This window comes from Syzygium oleosum, unplaced genomic scaffold, assembly GCF_021117445.2.
Source record: "Syzygium oleosum isolate NSW1041296 unplaced genomic scaffold, Sole_v2.1 Sole_v2.29, whole genome shotgun sequence".
Taxonomy (NCBI): Eukaryota; Viridiplantae; Streptophyta; class Magnoliopsida; order Myrtales; family Myrtaceae; genus Syzygium; species Syzygium oleosum.
In genome coordinates this window covers 3,624,438-3,646,548 of record NW_026607513.1, presented here as the reverse complement: position 1 = coordinate 3,646,548, position 22,111 = coordinate 3,624,438, and the positions used below count along the sequence as shown (strand labels likewise).

The following is a 22,111-nucleotide window of genomic DNA, read 5'->3' as shown; positions in this document are numbered from 1 at the left end:
TTTCAGATAAAAAAATGATAAAGGAAATTAAGTTTCCGTTGAAAGATAGTATAACGACTAGTTTTAAAAAAAAAAAAAAAAACAAATTACAAGCCTAAAGTTGTAATTTTTTTTTTATAGAAACTCGTACATGTAGCGTCACGTGTCTATTTGCTGGAGTTGACTCGGCATATTCCGTCCAAGTTTGGTTTGGGTGTGAAATTAAATTTTGTCCTTAATTGTACAGGAACTTGATTTTTTCACTTTTCTGTTTCAAATTCTTCAAGCCAATGCCACTTAACTGCACTACAACTATTCTATGCACTCTCTCTTGAACCCACAAAAGATGAGCTATCCTCATCAGTCCACGAGATCCGCTTTGTTTTTTTAAACCTGTTCAATCATGATCCATGACTCATATTTGCATTTCTCAGCTTGTTATCCTGTTCATAGCAGAAAATTTCTATTAGTGTGATCTACCAATAGAAGAGTCAGCTCTTTATATCTTCTTCTGCCATGATCTGGAAATAAAAAATTTCAGGTGTTCTTAGTATCTTCTATTTCTCAAGCATTCAGAATCTTGAAGAAACCGGTCTGCTTGCCCCTCTGCATCTGAATAGTGGAAACAGATCACCATAAGCATGAATACAGTAAAATTCTTGTGATTAATTTAGACGCTAATTTATACCCGGTCTGCGTGAAAAACGCATTGAATTGATCCCATTAAGCCATAACAAGGCAGTCCTCCGTGAATCCAAACATTAGTTTGGGGTCTTTAGCAAGTTGAGTGCAGGGTTGTTTAAGACGGTCGGTGGCATATGAGACCTTGTATTGTAAGGAGCCGCCCAATCTAATCTTCAATGGGGATAATGCCGCAGAAGTCTGCTGCATCAACCAAAGGCTTACTTGTTCCATTTGTTCTTTCTGTCCTAGGGAACCTGTTTCATTTATCTGTTTTCTTTTAATGTGTAATCTCAGAGTTGAGCCTCAAGATATCAATTGCCTTAATGAAGAAAGTTAAATTGATTACTGATCTCATGCAACTGATGACATCCCTCTTGCATCAATTGCAAATTGGCGTGGTGACAAAGTGGGTGAAAACAAATGCGTGCATCGAATGATACCAACTTACCAAGTTTTCACCTTCTTGAGATGAAAGTGAATGTTAAACCTTACAGAGAAACTTTTTCCCGCTGGTCAACCTTTGATTAACTTTCTTGAGAGAAAGGAAAATGCCATCCCAAAGTACAAGGCATTGCATTGTTCAGTCTAAAAGAAAGTAGCAAGGTATTAGACACCGGAGACAATCGGCTGAACAATGCTTGTTCGAACAATATGTGTGCGAGAGATTTTTTCACATGTTGCACAGATTGCAGAAATGTGACCGCCATTAAGCAAATCGGAGAAACTATCCAGCTTTCGATATCCAACCTCAGTTTCTTCAATTATGGCGGTGCCCGAACTTGAAGACCCGCCAGATAAGTGAGATTACACCTCTCTAGTTCCTCGAAACATGTAATACCCATCTTCATTTAGAAAAGTACGAATCCTTGAAGCACGGATATTTTTTAATCAAGGAGAGCTCTGACTCGGCATTTATCCCAAGCAATGAAGCATCCACTCGTTCTTTTTACTTTAAGGGGAGATTCCAGGCACAAGTGGAATGGGTGGCTTGGGCTTCTTTGTTTTCTCCACCAATATCGCTTGGGTTGTCAGGACTGTGCCCGCAATGGAGACTGCGCTTTGTAGTGCGCACCTTGAAACCTTACATGGATCTATGACTCCAGCACTGAGAAGATCTTCATATTTGCCCGTCATTGCATTGTAACCGATTTCCCAACCACATGTTCGGGTTTTCTCCACTACAGCATCGCCATCTGCTCCTGCATTAGTTGCAATGGCTTTCGCTGGAGCAAGGAGTGCCTGCAATCGCAATCCACAGTTAGCCACCTATAAGAACAAAGACACCTCCAGAACAACAGCAAGATGCTAGAAACTATCTTCCACTTGATGCATTCCACTTAGAATGCCCAAGCAATTATTGAAGACATAAGGCAGGTTATCATTCAAAAGAAAAAGTAGAACATAGTTTCCTCAAGCCCACATGAGAGGTTGTTACACTGGTCAACTGAGATGTAAAGAATTCGATGATCAACAGAGAGAAAGCATATCCACTCCAGAACCATTGCACACACCCCTATATCAGGTAATGCCAGCTTCCGGCCTTGTCTATTTTGTCTCCCATTTATTGATTTGGCAAGGGCAACTACTCCTGCCAATTTAAAATTTCCATTCGACATGCAACACCACCATTCCCAAGTCTTACTGAACATTAGAAAATTAAGACATGTTTATTTTCAAGGCACAATGTTGTCTCGAGCTATTGATAAATAAAGTATAGACTAATCGATAGATCTGCCTGCGCATGTTCTATTACAAATATATAGAGCACAATCAGCTTAATTAACTTGGCCATGGTTTGTCCCTGTATATACTCAAAGCCGCCATTATCACCGCGCAGGAGTGACGATTTGCAAGAGAACAAAGGCACCAGAAGATGCTCGTTGACCAAACTAGGTATGCATGAACAACATTTGGTCAAGCATCAACCACCTCAGTTTCCTTTAAACTACTTGCTGAAATTTAAATTACACGCAAAACGATGTGCACAAAGAGATGAAGCAAAAAAGTAGGAATCATACTGTTGCTACGACGTCAGAACCAATCTGCTCCTCTTGATCTTCCATCTTGCTCTTTATCACAGAAATATACTCAGAAAGATGTATATAAGCTGCACCACCACCAGGTACCATTCCCTCATCCATTGCAGCAAATGTAGCCTGCTTTGCATCCTCTATTCTAAGTTTCCGGTCTTCAAGTTCCACCTCGGTGTGTGCTCCCACCTAAATTGAATGCACATTGCTTAATATGAAATAGAGACAACACTAAATCGCTTTCAGACTCATAGGCAATGCAGAATTACGAGTCTGATGAATAAGTGCAATTATTTTGTCTTTGAGGACATTTGAGGGGATCTCAAATCCATGAGCTTTGCACATCTTTAGTTCTTCAAACAAGGAGCTTAAATGGACTATGTGTGAGTGGAAATTGCCTCCAAAAGAATGTGGTATCTTGCAAACCTTAATTACAGCAACCCCACCAGTGAGTTTGGCAATTCTTTCTGCAAGCTTTCGGGAATGGTATGCACTGTCAGTTTCAGCTAAATCCTTCTTAATCTGTGAAATCCTTGCCTGGATTTCAGCTTTAGTAGAAAGATCAGCAACAATGATTGTTGAGTTACTACTGATGGTTATTTTTCTAGCAATGCCAAGCTGATCGGATGTCACACCATTGAGAGTTAGACCCAAGTCTCCAGAGAGGAAATCAGCACCTGATGTTGTTATTACAATGTTAATGGAACGAAAAAATAGCAGAAAATGTGCTGTAATGATGGGAATACTCATGCGGTTTGAATAAGAGAACTTCTTTAAGGAACTTAAGACAGCATACAAACAAAGGTTGCCACACCATACAAGTTCACCTGTCAATAAAGCAATGTCCTGCAAGACACCTTTCTTTCCTTCTCCAAATCCTGGACATTGCACGACAGCTACATTAAGCAAGCCTTGCATTTTGTTCACAAGAAGTGTTTCCAGTACTTGACTTGAAATATCCTCAGCAATAATTAGCAAGGGGACACTTAATTGAGTTGCCTTCTCCAGCAAAGGAATCATTTCCTTGACATCTGAGATCTTCTGATCAGTTACGAGGACTTTGGCATTCTCAAACTCCACGAGAGATCTATCCTGGTTTGTAATGAAATGAGGCGACATATAGCCCTTATCAATCTGGCAGAAAAAAATGTGACTTAAGTGAAAAAATCATCAAAGGGGAATTTATTATTGAAAGTTGTGTATGCATTCAATAAGCTCAGGATCTATTGATGCATCCAATTGGAAGACTTTATCCCTTTACGAGACAGAGTTTAGAACATAGAGAGCTCACGAAAGAGCATAAGAAATGAATAACTCAGTCCAATTTTTGCAAGGAGACAATCATCCACCTCCTTAATATTTCAAACCTAAAGCAAAATTCACCACCTTCATTCCTTCTTCGACTAGAACAAAGGTTTCAGAAGATGAGGATGACTCGATAGAGATTACTCCATCATGTCCAATCCTTTCTATAGCATCAGCAATTATCCTTCCAACAAAGTCATCGTTTCCAGCAGAGATTGACGCCACAGCTGCAAAACGGTGAGAAAATTTCAGAATTTCATCATGAATAGCTCATGTATTGGACAAAGCACAAAAAAATAAAAATAAAAATCATCACTAACCTTTAATATGATCACTCCCTCTTACAGGAAAGCTCTTTTCCTTCAAAATCCTGACCAATTCTTTTACAGTCTTATCCATTCCTTTCCTTATAGAGATTGGATTAGCCCCAAATGAAACTGCCAACAACCCAGATTTAATCATTGCTCGAGCCAAGATGATTGCGGTGGTTGTGCCATCACCAGCCAAGTCATTCATGCGGCCAGCTACCTGGAAATATATACATTTGAGCATAAAAACAGAATTTGAAGAGTTAAGCATGAGAGCAAGCTTCTGGAGAGAATTAAATATCAACCATGAATGACCTCTTGGACTAACATTGCCCCGGCATTCTCGGTTGCATCTGAAAGTTCTATTGCTCGGGCAATCGTGACACCGTCATTTATTACTTTCAGAGATTCGGACTCCGAGAGGACAACATTACGTCCTGAAGTAAAGAGAAATTAAATAAATCAATTAGGCCATAATAGTAGAATCGATCCACTAATCTGAACATAACTGGAAAAAACGTAAATCTATACTCCAGTTGGTAGAGGAATAACTGATCAGACAAATTTATATTTTTTCGTTGTGAGGAATTTTCCTTTAAAAGCGCTTTCTTGTACCACTAAATATATCAATAACATAAAAGAAAAACAAAATCCACCAGAATTGTATTGATATTCTTTATAATTCTTGACTAAGCATATTTCATTGAGAAGAAAATTGATAAATCATCTGGCTCCATAAGCCGAAACTGACTAAGCACTTTTATAAGTGTAACCTTGGTTGTCCTATGGAAGACTAACATCAGACTTCTACTTTTTGGCATCCATTGTCTCTCTTCATTTTGAACTTTCTCCTCCATACTACAAAGTGTTTAAAATGCATTATGTCAAATGGGGTTGGATTAGACAAAAGAATGAGTGTCATAGTGGGCCAACCCATTTAAACACATTTGGGAATGTTGGTGAAAAAGTCAATAATCTACTATCAACATGACACATTATACACATTTACATATTGATGTGTGACATATTGATGCACATAATAAAAAATTTTACAAATTTATTTACAAGAACCTATTTTCAAAACTTGTCAAACATGTCATGGTTCATGCTTAAAAACATGTCATCTTCGAGTTTCAAAGTTGCAATAGGATTATATGTAGCATCACACTATTATGCCATGAACATGAGAGTTGTCAATTATTTTAATGAGTACAAATGCTAAATGCTGAAATATTTTCCTAAAAACTGTTTTCCACGACATGCTATAGAACAATCAACAGAGCTTGTCTAATTAGTTATATTGCTGGGTTCAACATTTTGGACAGTAAAAATAAGTAAATAGACTATGTCAAATTGACCCTAAATGCATATTAAATATGCATGAGTTTGTAAGTGTACTTCCAGAAAAAGATTATAGAAACACTTGTTGTGCCTCTAGATTAGCATGCCCTAAAAGTAATTTTCATAGATCTTATGTATGGTACTGTAAAGTATCCATATATTCAAGAAATTACATTTTCTAACAAGGGGACTGCGTTCTATCTATAATTATTTCCCATCACAATCAAAACAACTCAATTGTGTGCGTGCTTTGTCAAATAACTATCTTCTGTGAATAGGATATATAATAGATCATGGTGAAGAATAAGCACTGAAGCAACAAAAAGGAAAATGAAGAAAAGAATTACAATGGAATCTGGAAAGCAAGACAGGTCAGTCAGCTTCGAATGTAGGAATGAAAAGTTCGGAGCATCTAGCATTGCCCCCTTGACAAAAGGAAAAGTTCATACGCTAAACTCGAGCTGGATGAGCACAATTCTGCACATACGCCTTCAAGATAGTTCTCAACTCCAATGTTGCACAAAACTAGACCAGCCAGCACCCTCACTACTAATAAGCAAAAACACAATATCTCTCACTCTGTCCAAACGGCCACTACATTAAGACCAATTCCATCTCAATCCCCATAATACATAACTAATCAGATGAACAAATAGTTCCAAGATTAAAATGACTGAAACAGGAGTTTCGGAAGAAGAAGAAAGAGAAGAGTCCACACACCTCTAGGTCCGATAGTAACAGAAACAGCATCAGCTAATTTATCAATCCCAGATTGAAGAGCCTCTCTGCATTCCTTGCCAAAAGATATCTTCTTTGGACCTGCTCTTACCACAAAGTTCCCAACTGTTTGCCCGTTTCTCCATAGACCCAACTCCCTCCTCCTATTTCCACTCAGATTCTGAGCAGTGAGCAGCGCCCAATTCTTAAATCTCAATCCAAAGAGGTATAATTCGTAAAAGGGCATGAAGAAATTGAGGGAAAACAAAAGAAAAAGAGGAACTTTACCGGAAAGAGCAGATTCTGAGGGAGGATTGAAGATGCTGTGAAGGAGGCAGACATTCTCAGGGGCGGCTCCTTCCTGGGTTTTTCGAGGGGTTTAGACTTTACTGTCGGGGCCGCTATTTCCACCCCTCCATCTGCTTACAGCCGCCGTCGCCGTCGCCCCCCACCGAGAGGATAAGCCGCGAGGCGGAGAATGATCGCGTGGCCGGCGAAGCAAGCTCCGGCGAGGAGGATGATGAAGCGCTCCGAGGACCGGCCGGCGGCGAGGAGGAGAGAGGGAGAGACAGGCGGAGTTTATGCCGGCGTAATGCGGGGAAACAGAGAAGTGGGGACCCACTTGGATGTTCATAACAACCGCCGGTTCAATCAAGATGGACCGGAGAAAAAGACACACGAGATGCGCCGGTTCAATCAATATGAGGGTTAGATTCATGTAGCCAACATTATTTAGTGTGGTAAGATTTGGTTTAACTCAGGGATATTTTTTTAAAAAAATCGATATAGACATTTATTTTCTACGTCATGTTTCGATGTCTCTCCAATTAAGAAGTAGAATCCGATCAGGCAGAATGATGCAAAAGCGTTGTTGATAAATTTTGAAAATGTTACTAGGACTCGTTAGTTGTAAGTTGTTTCGATCCAACGTTGACTTGCTCAATAAGACTGATTTCAAATAATCAATGAGTTGTTATGACATTTATAGAGTTACTGACATTATAATTTTGACTTTACTTCGTGCAAATTAATTTTGCTCTCAAGAGTTGCTCTTAAAAAATCATGAGTCAAATTATGACGAGCATCCACCCTTTGAATAGTCAAGAAGACCATCTTAAAAACAAAAAAAGAGGGGCAACATAATCAATCAGGACATTTTTCGCAAAATAACTTCGAGAATAGTATGCGTCTCAAATAAGCGCCTGATGTTGGTGATTTCGTCTCAATTAATCCGTGGATACAAATCTTCACCGTACAAGACCGCGTGCATGTGCCGTGCCATAAATAGGAGCATTTTTGGTCCAAAATTTTCTGAGCTCAATTTTCAAATTTCTTTTGACCAATTTTTTTTCCCAACTTTCCCGAATTTCACCTCTCACGAACAGGAGCATTTTTTGTCCAAAATTTTCTGAACTCAATTTTCAAATTTCTTTTGACCAAATTTTTTTCCCAACTTTCCCGAATTTCACCTCTCACTCTTGATTAAATTAGAAATAATGACACAAATAATCCATGAATTTTAATTTGATCTATGAACTTTTAATTTGTTCAATGTAGTCCCTGAACTTTACACTAATGATCATTGTTGTCTCTAGACTTTTGATACATAGTTGAGGGACTACATTGAACATGTATCAAAATTTCAGCGATGACATTAAACAAATTAAAAGTTCAAGAATCACATTATACATCGGGCAAAAGTTTAGGGACCGTTGAATATCAATTTAATTCTTAGCTATCCAATTTACCAATGTAGTCCTCGTAACTTACCGCTAGAAATCGCTGACACAGCTATCCACGCAGAATGTCATTTCAAGTAAAGTTGTCCATGTCAGTTGCCACGTAAGATGGCCGGCGATAGCTAGACACCCAGTCCAATTCCAACTGCAATTGTCTAAGAGGATTACATTAAAATTTTACGTAAATGTTGAAGACTACATTGACAAAATTGAAAATTTTAATATCGAATTGACATTTATATAATAGATTTAGGACCGATTTAGTAAATATTCTTGCATTTCATAGCAACATTAGTATAATATGCTCCTAAACATATATTCACTCTTTTCCGTCCGCATCATATAATCACTCTTTTGTCGGATACATCCTAAATCGAACATATCCAACAAAATCCACAAAAAAAGGGAAAAAAGAAACCGAAGCCAATATTCTCAAGTCATCCTCGAATAGAGATGACTTTCAAGATCATGTGCTCCTATGACTCTCAGTTATCCAATTATAAATGAAATTCACTAAGATAGTACCCATTTGGTGAATTTAACAAGGAAGTAGAATACCATTGATGGGAATGTGGTGCATTCATGGTTTTGTAAGATAAGGGTAACGCAAAGGTCGTGGCATTATTCAATTGAACTCTAATGCACTATATATTATAATCACCATTATGCAATCAGGGGACGTGCAAGCATTTCTTTTAAGGCAATAATAAATTATGTATCAGGAAACAAAGAAAATGTGGGAAGGATGATTTCAGTCTAACTTAGGATGTTTTCAGAAGTTGATGCAAACATTTATTTTTTATATCATTTTTCAATGCCTCACCGGTTAAGAAGAAGGATACATATTGACGAAGTTACAGAATGTTACTATGGCTCGTGAGCTATAGGTGTTTTGATTGAATATTAACTTGCTCAATGGACGATTTTAAGTAATCCGCGAGTCGTTAGGACATTTACGAAGTTACTAATGAAATGATTTTGAATTTACTAAAGAAATTACAACCACATTCAGAAAATCACCATGACCTATACAAATTTATCCATCAAATCAACTTAGTATGATCAGAGCATCACTAGCAAAACCATTTTAGCCACCAAAACCAGCTCACTGTGGTATCCTTTTTGGATAATTATATATCCAGTTAGCTTATCTCATGCAAATTCATTTTTGCTCTCAAAAGTTGCCCTTATCATCGTTGTTTTCTTTTAAACAAAACGATCAGGGAAAATTTAAACCAAGTCAACTTATGACAAGCCTCAAATTCTAGGGAAGAATAGTATATACAGCCTTTGAAATAGTCAAGAAGACGAATTAAAAAAAATTGTGCGATATGGTCAACTTTGACGGTGAGGCTCTTTTGAGATTTGTGAAGGTGGACGAAAGCAATGACTTGAATATTGAAAGCATCGAGTCCTGAATGAGATAAAGCTCTGAAAGAAGACATAGTTAGGAACGTTACGAACTGAGAGAAAATGTATGACTTAGCAATTGTTCTACTTCTAGCCCTTCTGGCCGTGTACGCTTTCAGATTCCTGCAGGAGAAAGCAAGGGAAGCCCCTCGGAGCTACGATGTGTTCTTGAGCTTCAGAGGCGGAGACACTCGCACCGGCTTCACCGATTTCCTCTACAACAGTCTGGTTGCTGCTGGGGTCCACGTGTTCAGGGACGACGATGCGCTCCCTGTCGGCGAGGAGATAGGCCCGGAGCTTCTCCGGGCCATCAGGAGTTGTAGGATTGCGATCCCCATCATCTCCGAACAGTATGCGCAGAGTAAATCGTGCCTCCGTGAGCTCGCCGAGATTATGGAATGCCACAGAAAGCAAGGCCAATCAGTCTTCCCTGTATTCTATAAGGTAAATGTTTATGACGTACGTCGCCAACTTGGTAACTTTAAAAAGGCTCTAAGCGAACACGAGAGGCAGTGCAGCTCGGAAGAATTGCAGAAATGGGTGACATCGCTGTTTTTTGTTACGTGGATTAGAGGATGGATATCCTACGCCATTGCTAATGGGTAAGTATGTATGTGATATGCAATTAGTTACGAATCTATGAATCGATATCCATCACAAATCTGAATTTGACCCTCTGTGCACTTGGATGGGAATGATAGCAGAGTTAGGGGAAGAAGGAATCGAATTGTATACCTAACTTTGGTTTTACATATATGCGGGCAGGCATGAAGGAGAGCTTGTGAAATTGGTGGTCGCAAAGGTTTCGAGTGAATTGAAGACGACGTGGATCGAATGGCTCCCTCTATCTCCTATATTGGCGTCTAATTACCCCATAAGATCAGGTATGTCCTCATTCCATTTGAGCTCAGCGCCTCTCGTATATAATTATTCTCTATGTTCATCCTGTGAGAGCTTTCGCCTCCCTTTAAAGGGGAGGCACGTCAGGTTCGCATGTTTTATGAACTAGATCGACTTCGTGGCTTTTAAAATTTACCTTGGTCTTTTGAAAATTTCATATGATTTGTATTGGTTACATCTCATCATCATCACTTGGTTTGTCTTGTTGAATCGCAGTGTATTTTAAGTATTTAGTGGAGAAAAGAAGAGAAAATAAATGCCAAGTGTTCATGGCTTTTCGTGGCCCTGATACTCGATACGGCCTCGCTGCTTACCTCTACATCAGCCTTGCGGCTGCCGGAATTAGAGTGTTTAACGATGATGATCAGTCCCTCGTAGGTAAAGGTGTTGCTGACGAGATTAGCAACGCTATTGACCACTGTAAGATATCGATTCCAATTTTCTCTGAAAATTTTGCCTTCTCTCCTTGGTGCCTGGAGGAGCTAGCTCAAATGGTTGCATGCAAGAGAACAAAGGGGCAAAAGATATTGCCCATCTTCTATAAAGTGGAGCCCTCGCTTGTGCAACACGTCTCAGGTTGTTTTGGTGAGAAGATGCTTCGGCATAGGGATCTTGTCGACGGAAGTACTTATGAGCGGTGGGAGCATGCTCTCAAGGAGGTTGGGTGCTCCAAAGGATGGGTATCGGAGAAAATCGCCAATGGGTACTTACTTCCATCATTCCCATCAGAATCTTAATTTGATCCCATTACTGGAAACTCATACTACTCATAGCTTACTTCAATGTTATTTGGAAACTGGCAGGCATGAAGGGGTACTTGTGAAACAGGTCGTCAAGGAGGTTTCGAGGTTGTTGAGGAATACCCAAACGCATGATCCCCCATTCCCATCCACTGAATATTGACTCAATCCTGGAGTTAGTAACAACTCATTTTTAGCATCTATGATTCCTGTTTTACAAGAGAATTTTCCTTGACAATCAAACAATGTAATTATATATTGTTCATCGTTTGCATTACTTTTCTAGAGACTGGCAAGGAATTCTTTTGGAGTTAACAAACATGTCACGCATGTGATGTTGTGTTGTGTAACCTGTTCAATGAAAATGTTCACAAAAGCTGTAAACACTCGCCTGTGAGAAGCTATGGGGCATACGGGTTCTGTCGAACTATTTCGAGAATAAGATGTTCAGGCTAATTTACTTGTTTGTCCACCGTTATCCGGCTTGCAGATGCACAAATTATCGATGAAACTGGCTTTACAAAAGTCACAGAATGCAGAGCTGCGGAGTCAATTCGAAGGTCTGAATATGCATTTTACTCCATACGCACTCATCTTTCTCTTTTTTGAAGAGACTTTCTGATAAAATATGTCTCGAGTTTGAGCTCGAAGCGAAAATCTAAATTTTAGAAATGAAAAAAAAGAAGAATTCAAGGCAAGTTTTGGAAATTAGCTTTCCGAACGTGAGTTGGAGTATTTGTCCACTGAAAAAGGAAAGTCTAAGAGAGTCTTCTTCTTTGTCTCGGTCAACATGAGTGCAAAATAAAAGGTCAACGATTATCCGTAGAAGTCGGGAAGAAATCAGCAGAATTGAGTCCAACGTTGGCCTGGAAGACTTTGACTGTGAAAGAGGGAATTGTGGGACTTCTTGCCGTGTGCGTCAGAGAAAGTTGGATTCGAAAAAGGAAATAAGTATATTTGCATGGAGTCTACATTGATCGTGGAACCTAAGCATAAATACGGGCTGTTCTGTTTTTGGCCGCACAGAGGGGGTGCGTCGTTGTTGACGAATAAGTCCTCTTGAAGTGCCGTTTTCTCTCTGAGTGCCATGGATCATTCATAGGTGCTGGGTGCTTGGCATTGAGTTCATGATTTTGTTCGTGGAATTACATCAAGAATTCAAGTGTTAGTAGCGATTAAATTTTATGGTAAGATTTGTATACAATTCCTTCGTGAGATTGAGAGATTATTTCGTGAAGAATTATGGGGCTAAACACTGCGTGAGCTATTGGGCGTAATTGAGGCTTGGAAAATACTTAGAGTGTTTGAGTGACTCGAGTGTGGTTGTAATCTTCGTTGTATCGCTTGATCTACAGTGAAATTCCGTATTGCTCTCCCCGTGGACATAAGTCAGTACGACCGAATCACATAAATCCGGTGTCCGATTTATTTTCTTGTTCTGTTAAATTTATTGTTCGATCGCTTGACTTCCGCAACACCTTCCGTATCTAATGTCAGCAGCAATTGTTACTTTTTAGTCTTGTAATTTTTTTTACTCCATACAAACTCTGGATGAGACTGCAAAAGACCACTATTGAACAAAACCCAACAATTGATTTGTGATAATTGGAAGGAAAAACCAGCTCAGCACCATACTGGCAGGGTAATGGCTGCACTGCTGAGATCCAGAATAAGTCGCAGGGCTTGTTCTTGATATGCCATCAAGTCCAAAAGGAGCTAAATAACAAAAATTGCCGTGTAAGCTATCTCTAATAACAAACTAACAGATCTTTCGACAGTGTTTTAGTAGGAATTCCACAGCTATCAATGATAGAGCTCGAGCTCTTCACAGAACAATGCACAGTGGCAAGACCTTGTGTCATGGTTCAATGGAGAGATTAGGTAAACAAGCTTAACAGACTCGGTGTAGAGAAGTGCCGACTCTTAGAGATGGCATACACTATGGATAAAGCATAAGGCATCGTGGGTATAAAAACTATCATAGTTACAATAAGAAAAACATCTTTATCTTCCCAATTTTGGACACAAACGTAAAATGAAATATAAAGATGTCCGACCTGAATCCATGGTTCCAAATTTTGCAGATGAATTTCGGCATCATCATGCAAGGCATCCAAGGCAAATTTGTCAATCTGCATTCATGTTTCCAATCATTTGCTAAACTAACTCCATTTAGCCCATTGAGGATCTAATATGTGATGGGCACGCCAGGAAAATAATGATGTAATGAAATCCAGATAACCAACTCCATTTAGCCTGATGAGGTTTGGTTTTCTATAGGTGCTTAAAACGTGCAAGATTAGCACGTGCTCGAGTTGTAGTCACCCTAAAACAAAAGTATCGTGGGAAGGATAATTTTAGCCTAACCTAAGATACTTTCAGAGATTGATGCAAACATTTATGTGTCTCCTAGAAACCGATTGCACAAAATGTGAAAAAAGTTAGAGAAGGTTACTAAGGCTCAGTAGTTGTTAATTTATTAACTCGCTCAATGAACGATTCCAGATAATGTCAAGACATTACAAAATTACCAATGGTATATTTTGAATTTACCAAAGAAATTAGTAGAACTTTAGGCTCATAATTCATTGACTTAAGTTTTTGAGTAAATGTGGGTTCAATTACATATGTTGACGAGCTCAGACTTGGACTTCCTCTCAGCGATATTCTCAAATGAAGGTATCGGACTTTTGTTGATAGCTCCTCCTGCTTCAAGAAGAACACTTAATTGTGTTTTGCAGCTTTGTAAATGTCTTAGCTATGCCGTCGGATATTTCAGATTAAGTATCCTTTCGACAAGGTGCTGATCATGCCCCTACAAGCAGGAAAAATTGTCTCAGATCCAAGATGATTAAGTAGTCGAAAAGTAACTAAAAAAGGTAACTGAACCGTGATTGTAGATGTGAAGTGTAATTGCATCTGAGGATTTTTGGTCTTGTCCAAGTATTCCTTGAATGAAGTGCATTATAGCTTCCTCCTGGTGCTAGGATGAAGCTTGGCTTTGATACTCTTGTAAATGTGCAACTATAAGTTCCTCAGATGAATGGTATCGGACGTGTACTGACTCGCTGCCACTCTTGTACCAAATCCACTCCCATCCAATTCATTCCCCGAACAGCAACGGTCACAATGTCCAAATGTGTACCCACAGAATTATCACCCACAGTATAAGCCTCTCATCCGCATAAAGTCAGATCGCTCATATATATCATTGGAAATAATACTGATAACTCACTTCAGTGTTGTATCATTGGAAATAAGCATAGAGGACGTAGCAAAAAAAAAAATTCAAATTGACTCTTAGTGGTTCCAAATGTGTATGAAATAAATGGCTGCAACATAATTGGAGGAGGAAGCGGTTCTGAAGTCACTATACATAGCACTAGAATCAGAGTAAAGAATGTAATTCCTAATTGCCAAATTCCCAACCAAGAGTTGTGTATTTCTTGCCAACGGTATGAAGTACGAAAGATTCAGCATTCTTAGAGCCCCAAGTACCCACTACAGGCCCATGTAGTCGCGGTATGGTTTGTCCATTAAGTTCATTTAACCCAAAGATAACTTGGGCCCTGAGTAAAACAGCTGTCAGTGGAGGCATGTGAACTCGGGTTCTTCACACTTTCCGAACTACGATACCCGGTGGATGTAGCTCGAAATTAGACGGATCATCTACATAAAGGAAAAGCTCAATACGCAAAATTCAAGCTAAAAGAGCCTAGCTTTGCAGATTCGCGCTCAAGATAACTCTCAACTTCAATGTTGCACAAAACTAGATTAGCCACCTCCCTTGTAACTAATAAAAAAAAATAAGTACATTGGAAGTTTTGAAACTTGTTATGAAAGTGCAATTAAGTTTTAAAATTTTTAAAAAGAGCAATTAAGTCCTAAAACTTATCATAAAGGTACAATTGAGTCCTAAAACTTTTAAAAAGTGTAATCGAGTCTTAAAACTTGTCGAATTTATTCAATCAAGTCCTTCCGTTGATTAAACTTTTTGAAAGTTTTAAGACTTGATTGCACTTTTGTGACAAGTTTTAAAACTTGATTGCATTTTTTTGAAAGTTTTATGACTCAATTATACTTTCATGAAAAGTTTTAGGATTTTTAGTGCATTTATCCCTAAAAAAAACACAACATTTCTCACTCTGTCCAAACGGCCACTACAAACCAAAGTCGGAGAAGTCTCATATCTGCTCTTTGAGCGTGTGATCCATAACCTTGTTCTGATGATTCATCTTCTTATCTGGAACTTGTGTTGTTGTCTTGATTTGCAGTTGGACTGCGTATCCTATTGTATATCCGTGGAAATGAATAAAATATTTCTTTGACAAAGGAAAAAGGCCACTACATTAATCCAATTCCATCGGAACCCCCCCGAAGTATATGAATAATCAAATAACCGAATAATTCCAAGATAAAAAAGACAGAAAGGACAGAATAAAAGAATAAAAGAAGATGAATGAAGCCAATCGATCACAGTGCACAAAGAAGTTGTGGAAAAGGAGTTTTGGAGGCTTTGAGGATTCTCAGTTAATCCATACATAAATAAATATATCTAATACATGTATAACTTTATCCAAAATAATTAGGAAAAATGTGAATTGGTGGAAGCTCCAATTTCATGGCGGCACGTATCGTATCTAAAGAGACATGCCCGAATTCATGCTTTCAAGTCTTGAAGTTTCTTACGTGTGTGAAGCCTTTTGTACCTGCATAAAATGAAAGATGGACGTGATCGAACACTTTATCAAATATACATTATGAGCTCTACAAGTTCAGCCACTTGATAAGGATTCGCAAGTTGACACATTTCTTGCCCCCTAAGTTCAGGGTAGATAGGATTTTCAGGCCTTTGTAAAATACTCACTGGTGGTGGGATTACTTGGCCTAAATTATTTCCACCGTTCAATTGATTAAGAGTTAGAAAAACATACTTGGAAGCCGCAATATGGGACAAGTTACTTACATCGATAGGTATCACCCCATAGGTATGGGTTGTACCAACGGAACCCGCAGCATTAGGCAAATTACTTCCACCGACAAGTATCACCCCACAGGTCTAGATTGTACCAACAGAAGCTACAATATTAGGCAAATTACTTCTACCGATAGGTATCACACCCCACAGGTTTGGAATATGCGACTAGACGCCACAGTATTAGGTAAATTACATTCATCAACAAGTATCATCTCACAGGTCTAGGTTGTAGCAACGGTTTCAGCCTTTTGTAAAATTGCTAAAGGTTCACTACGACTACCTCATAACAACACTTTAGGGCCCACGTAATGGTACCGCCTCAGGCCGTGCATCTTGCCCGCGTAGTGGTACCGCCTCAAGCTCAACACCTACCACCTACGACACAACCCGCGTAATAGTACCGCCTTAGGTTGGTCGTCCTCCGGTAATACCGAGCATCGTCCCGCGTAGTCGTACCGCATCAAGACGAATCAATTCCCCGCGTAATGATACCGCCTCAGGGATTTCCATTATCACACGTATCGTATCACATTCGCTTACGCACTCATTCACACATTCAACACCCACATGCCAACATATTGGCCAATCACACTTGGCCCGTGCACGCATCAACCCACACATTTCTCAAGCTCAATAAACACCCAACACGTCCAATTAACAGTCAATTTCAATTCAGCCCAAGCGTGCACATAACGAAGCACATTTCAATCAATCAAGTCACGGTACAACAAACATACAAGGCCATTAACGGGCCTACAAGCACAGCCACTACATAGGCACGAAATTCAACATTTCCTCATCCACTTTTAGCCCGAATCGTCACCACAATTCAGCCATAAATCAACGCACCAAATCGATACCGTTTGCCCCGAAATCGAACCATACGCTCGTCACTACGAGCCCAATTTCCAGCACCCAATTTCACATCATCTCAGCCCCGAAACATCATCATTTCACCATCTAAAATCAGTCAATATCAGCCCCTAAATCAGTCCACTCAATTAATCCCTAAACAGCCCCTAATAACCCCTAAAAGGCCCCTAATTAACCTGATTCAGCCCTAACTCGTCCGTCGATACCTGAAATCCTAAGTAGAGTTTAGGGCGCGACTTACCCGAACTCTAGACTGGCTCGGCTAGAGTGGGAAGGGGGCGGCTGATCGACGGCCTCACGGTGGCACTCGGCGGCGGTGAGCGGCTGAACGGCGGGTAGCGGCGAGCGGCTTCCTTGGCCGTCGTTCACGGCCACAAGGGGAGAGAGAGATCACCGAGAGGAAGAGAGAGAGAGGGACGGTGGCGTGAGGGCGTGGCTCAGTGACCGAGCGGCGGCGATCGGGCGGACGGTGGCCAGCGAGTAGCGGCGCGGCAAGGGGGGAGTGGCGATCGGTCGGTGAGAGAGGGGGGTTTGCCGTGAGTAGAGAGAGTGAGGAGTGAGAGAGGGGGGTTTGCCGTGAGTAGAGAGAGTGAGGAGAGAGAGAGAGAGAGAGAGAGAGAGAGAGAGAGAGAGAGAGAGAGAGAGAGAGAGAGAGAGAAATTGGGTTTAAATAACCTAAGGCCAATAATTGATGTCCCAATGACCATCTCGCCCTTCTCTCACAAATCCAATCAACGGCCGAGATTTGTTCTTATCTTGAGATCGACGGTCCGGATCGAATCTTTTCTAAAATATCCAAGGGCAATTTGAGAATTTCTCAAAAAGTCCAAGGGCAAAATTGTCCAAAAATCTCTAATTCTAAGGCTAGGGCAAAATTACCAAAATGTCCTTCTCAAATTACATTGGCCTTAACAAATGTCCAGGGGTAAAATGGTCATTTTTCATTTCTCGTCAAAATTCAATTTTTTTGAAGGATTCGGACAAAACCGAGGCTACCCGAGTAAATGACAACATCGTCCAAATGCCCTGTCGTGACTTTCTAAATTTCCAATGCCCAACTCGGTCTCTAATTTAATGACTAAATTTTACATAACTCAACTTGAGCAAATCTCAAACTAACGGGTGGCTTTTAGGGAAATTCGCACATTTGACCCGTGGCCGATATTGAATCATGCCACGTACAAGTTTACTCGGGTTGTGCCGACTTCGATTGTCACTTAATCGCGAGGATCGATCGCTAGATCCGACGGGCACGATCGTTTGGTATAGGTTTAGGGTCATTCGTCAATTCATTTCGTGGTCCAGCGGAATCACCCGCGATCCACTAATATGACAGTGGCGAACTGATCCCTGGCTATCCTTGGATCGGCCTACAGTGGCTCAAAATGTCACCTCGACAATTTTCATGGTCGAAAGTCGGTTCACGATCGAGTTCTTTGGTCGCGCGAATTTAAATCCCTAATTAGCCTTTCCCTAATAGTTAGTATTCCCTAAGTGATCAATTCCGGGCGAGATCTAACTACAAGCACATCCATAAACTACTCATTTCATAAATTCCAAATGGGTCGGATTTCAGAATGTCACACATCTTGAATCAAAGAACAAGAATTCTGTCACCACTTTTGTCTTCTCTTCAAAATACTTAAAAAACTCTCATAACACTGAAAATAAAAACGATCTAAAAGGAAGAAAAACTCCATGTTCCCCCAAATTATCCTATTTATATGATAACATCCAAGACTCATTTCACAAGGCAATTGCTTCTTTTCGCATAAAATTAGTGAATAAATCGTAGAATTCCCAATGTGATATCCACCTTCTAACTCTTCTCTGGGTCGCATATTCCTTTCCTTCTTTTTGCCATATTTTCTTTATTTTCTCCAAATCTCAATATTCTGCATAAACAAGGAAAATTAAGTAAATAAAAGGAAATCCAAATATATTCTAACAAATATTGCATTATTTATTGCCTAGAGTAGATAAAATAACTCTATTTTTATAGAGTTATCATGGACCTTCATAGTTCGGAGTGAATTTCTCACGAGAATCTGAATTATTAGGAATGACTTTCTTCACCACCAAATCTTCTGCCTTGAAATGCCTTGGTTTCACTTTTCGGTTAAAGGATTTAGCAACTCTTTTCTGATAGGCTTACCCATGACATGTTGCCCTTTATTTCTTCTCATCAATCATATTGTGTTGTTCATATCTTTGTTGAATCCGTTCAGCTTCTGAAAGCTTCAATTGAGATAGTATCCTTAATGAAGGAATTTCTACTTCAACAGGTAACACCGCTTCCCTTCCATAAATCAAGGAAAATGGAGTTGTCCTAGTTGATGTTCGAATTGAAGTTCGATATACCATTAGAGCATATGGCAACCTTTCATGCCAGTCACAATAATTTTCAACTGTCTTGGCCAAAATCTTCTTAATATTTTTGTTTGCTGCTTCCACTGCTCCATTCATTTATGAGAGATATGGAGACGAGTTCAAATGTCGAATGTGGAAATGTTTGAGTAGATCATCCATAATTTTGTTGTTTAGATTTGAGCCGTTATCTATAATTATTGCTTATGGGACTCTATATCTAGCAATGATATCCCGCCTAATGAAACTTGCAACATTCTTAGCGGTAACATTTGTGTAGGAATTTGCTTCGATCCACTTGGCGAAATAATCAATTGCAACTAAGAAGAAGCGATACCCATTTGAGGCCTTGGGATTGATTGGACCGATCATATCAATGCCCCACATTGAAAATGGCCATGGCTCTAACATTTGATGCAGCTCGTTTGGCGATGCGTTGATTCTGTCTCCATAAACTTGACATTGGTGACAACATCGCACATATTGGATGCAATCCGTCTCCATTGTCATCCAATAGTATCCTAACCTCATAATCTTTCAGGCTAGGAGATGCCCATTCATGTGCGGCCCACGCTCACCCTCATGAATTTCTTTTATGATCTATTCAGCTTCTGTAGCATCCACATATCTTAATATGGTTGAATCAAATGATTTCTTGTAAAGGGCTTGACCACTGAGGAAGAATTTGTTGGCTATCTTCCTTACAAATTTTCTGTCGCCTGATTGGCTTCCTTCAGGAAATTTCCCAGTTTGAAGATACTTTTTGATGTCGTGAAACCATGGTTCGTTGTGAAACTCTGCTTGGATCACCATACAATGAGCCGGTTGTTCGAGAATGTCAATTCTTAATGGTTTTACATCCATATCGTCTTCTGCTTGCAGTAGGGATGACAAAGTTGCAAGAGCATTTGTAAAATGATTCTGAACTCTTGGAAGATAATCAAATGTTTTTTCTTCGAACTCTTCCACCATCGCTTCTAAGTATCTGTGATAGGGTATCAACTTGGCGTCTCGAGTTTGCCATGCACCAGTTGTTTGTAATATGATGAACATAGAATTTTCATATACTTACAATCTTTTTACCTTCATTGAGAGGGCTAATTGTAAGTCGAGAATGCATGCTTCATATTCAGCGATGTTATTGGTGCATGAAAATATCATTTTTACAGATACTGGATAATGTTGACCTTCCAGGAAAATCAATACTGCTCCAGTTCCTGATCCAGATAAGTTGGTTGCTCCATTAAAATACATGGTCCATTTATTATCGACCAATGTTGATATATAGTCATCAAATTGTTCCTCTTCAGGATTGGCGATGTTCTGTGAATTTTCCGCTAACATATCTGCTATTGCTCGTCCCTTGACTGACTTTTGTGGTAAACTTCTAATATCAAATTTAGATAACAGGACCTGCCATTTTGCTAATTTCCCGACCAAGGAGATACTTGATCGGGTCATTCTTGATTACTAGCAAAATTTGGTGATGAAGGGTATATTGTCTTAATTTGTGCAATACCCATATCAATGCAACACATGTCTTCTCAACTGCTGGGTAATTCGTCTCGAATATTGTGAACTTCTTGCTCAGGTAATAAATGGCTTGCTCCTTACCATCATTTGGTCTTCTTTGGACAAGCACCGCTCCTGATGACTTGTGGTGAATCGTTAAGTATAAGATCAGCGAGATCCCGGGGACTGGTGGTAACAACACTAGCGAGCATACTAGATATTTTTTTATCCTGTCAAAGACTTGATGACATTCGGCATCCTATTTCACTTTGGCTTTTTTTTTCAGCAGTTTAAAGAATGGTTTAGCAGTTTCAGAAAGCTGATAGATGAACCGGGCAATGTAGTTCAATCTCCCCAATAGACTTCTCACCTCTTTTACTATGGAGGGAGTCTTCAAGTCGTATATTGCCTTCATCTTGGTAGGATCTATTTCGATACCCCTACTACTGACCATAAATCCTAGCAACTTGCCAAGTTTTGCCCCAAATACACATTTATTGGGGTTTAGTCGCAATTTGTATTTCTTGAGTCTTTCAAACAATTTGCGAAGCACTTCAACATGATCTTCTTCTTGTCTGGATTTTGCAATCATGTCATCTATATATACTTCGATTTCTTTATGCATTATATCATGGAACAAAGTTACTATTACCCTCTGATATGTGGCACCAGTATTTTTCAAACCGAAAGGCATCACTTTGTAACAGAATGTGCCCTATGGTGTAATGAAGGATGTCTTCACCATATCCTCCTTCTTCATAAGGATTTGATTATATCCTAAGAAACTATCCATGAATGAAAATGTTTCGAATCCAGCAGTGATGTCCACTAGAACATTGATATGTGGAAGCGGGAAGTCATCTTTAAGGCTTGCTTTATTTAGGTCACGATAATCAATGCAAACCCGAACCCGCCCGTCTTTCTTCAATACGGGTATAATGTTGGCAACCCATTCTGGATATGGTACCACTTCAATAAATCCAACTTTAAGTAGTTTCATGACTTCCTCCTCTATCTTCTTTGCCAATTCCAGTTTTGTTCGCTGAAGTTTCTATTTTTTCGGAGGGGTGCTCGGATCGATGGGTAAAGCATGTTCAACTATGTTCGGATCAAGACCTGGCATGTCGACGTAGGACCATGCGAAAATATCTTGATATTCTCTGAGTAGATCAATAATTCTTTCTACTTCTGTTGAGGAAAAACTTTCTCTGATCTTAACTTCTTTGGG

At 39.6% G+C, this 22,111-nt stretch overlaps 2 protein-coding genes across 4 annotated transcripts; one reads left to right on the top strand and one right to left on the bottom strand.

Moving 5' to 3' along the window:
• Window positions 1–1,074: 1,074 nt before the first annotated feature.
• LOC115693991 (chaperonin 60 subunit alpha 2, chloroplastic-like) lies at window positions 1,075–6,963 on the bottom strand. Of its 3 annotated transcripts, none has more exons than XM_030621071.2 (9): window positions 6,653–6,963; window positions 6,368–6,569; window positions 4,622–4,743; window positions 4,319–4,526; window positions 4,080–4,225; window positions 3,521–3,827; window positions 3,120–3,370; window positions 2,682–2,882; window positions 1,075–1,902 (listed from the first exon to the last, which is right to left on the bottom strand). In XM_030621071.2, exons 1-9 carry the CDS (start codon window positions 6,704–6,706, stop codon window positions 1,615–1,617), a joined length of 1,779 nt encoding a protein of 592 aa, XP_030476931.2. In that variant the 5' UTR covers window positions 6,707–6,963; the 3' UTR covers window positions 1,075–1,614. The 3 variants fall into 3 exon arrangements, with proteins under 3 accessions (XP_030476931.2, XP_030476932.2, XP_030476938.2); XM_030621072.2 differs by having other exon boundaries at window positions 6,368–6,545; XM_030621078.2 differs by lacking the exons at window positions 6,368–6,569; window positions 6,653–6,963 and having other exon boundaries at window positions 4,612–4,745.
• A 2,524-nt stretch (window positions 6,964–9,487) lies between these two features.
• Window positions 9,488–11,620, top strand: LOC115693993 (uncharacterized). The gene is made up of 4 exons (XM_030621082.2): window positions 9,488–10,115; window positions 10,279–10,397; window positions 10,630–11,116; window positions 11,217–11,620. The coding sequence occupies exons 1-4, from the start codon at window positions 9,577–9,579 to the stop codon at window positions 11,314–11,316; spliced, it is 1,245 nt and encodes a 414-aa protein (XP_030476942.2). The 5' UTR covers window positions 9,488–9,576; the 3' UTR covers window positions 11,317–11,620.
• Window positions 11,621–22,111: the final 10,491 nt, after the last annotated feature.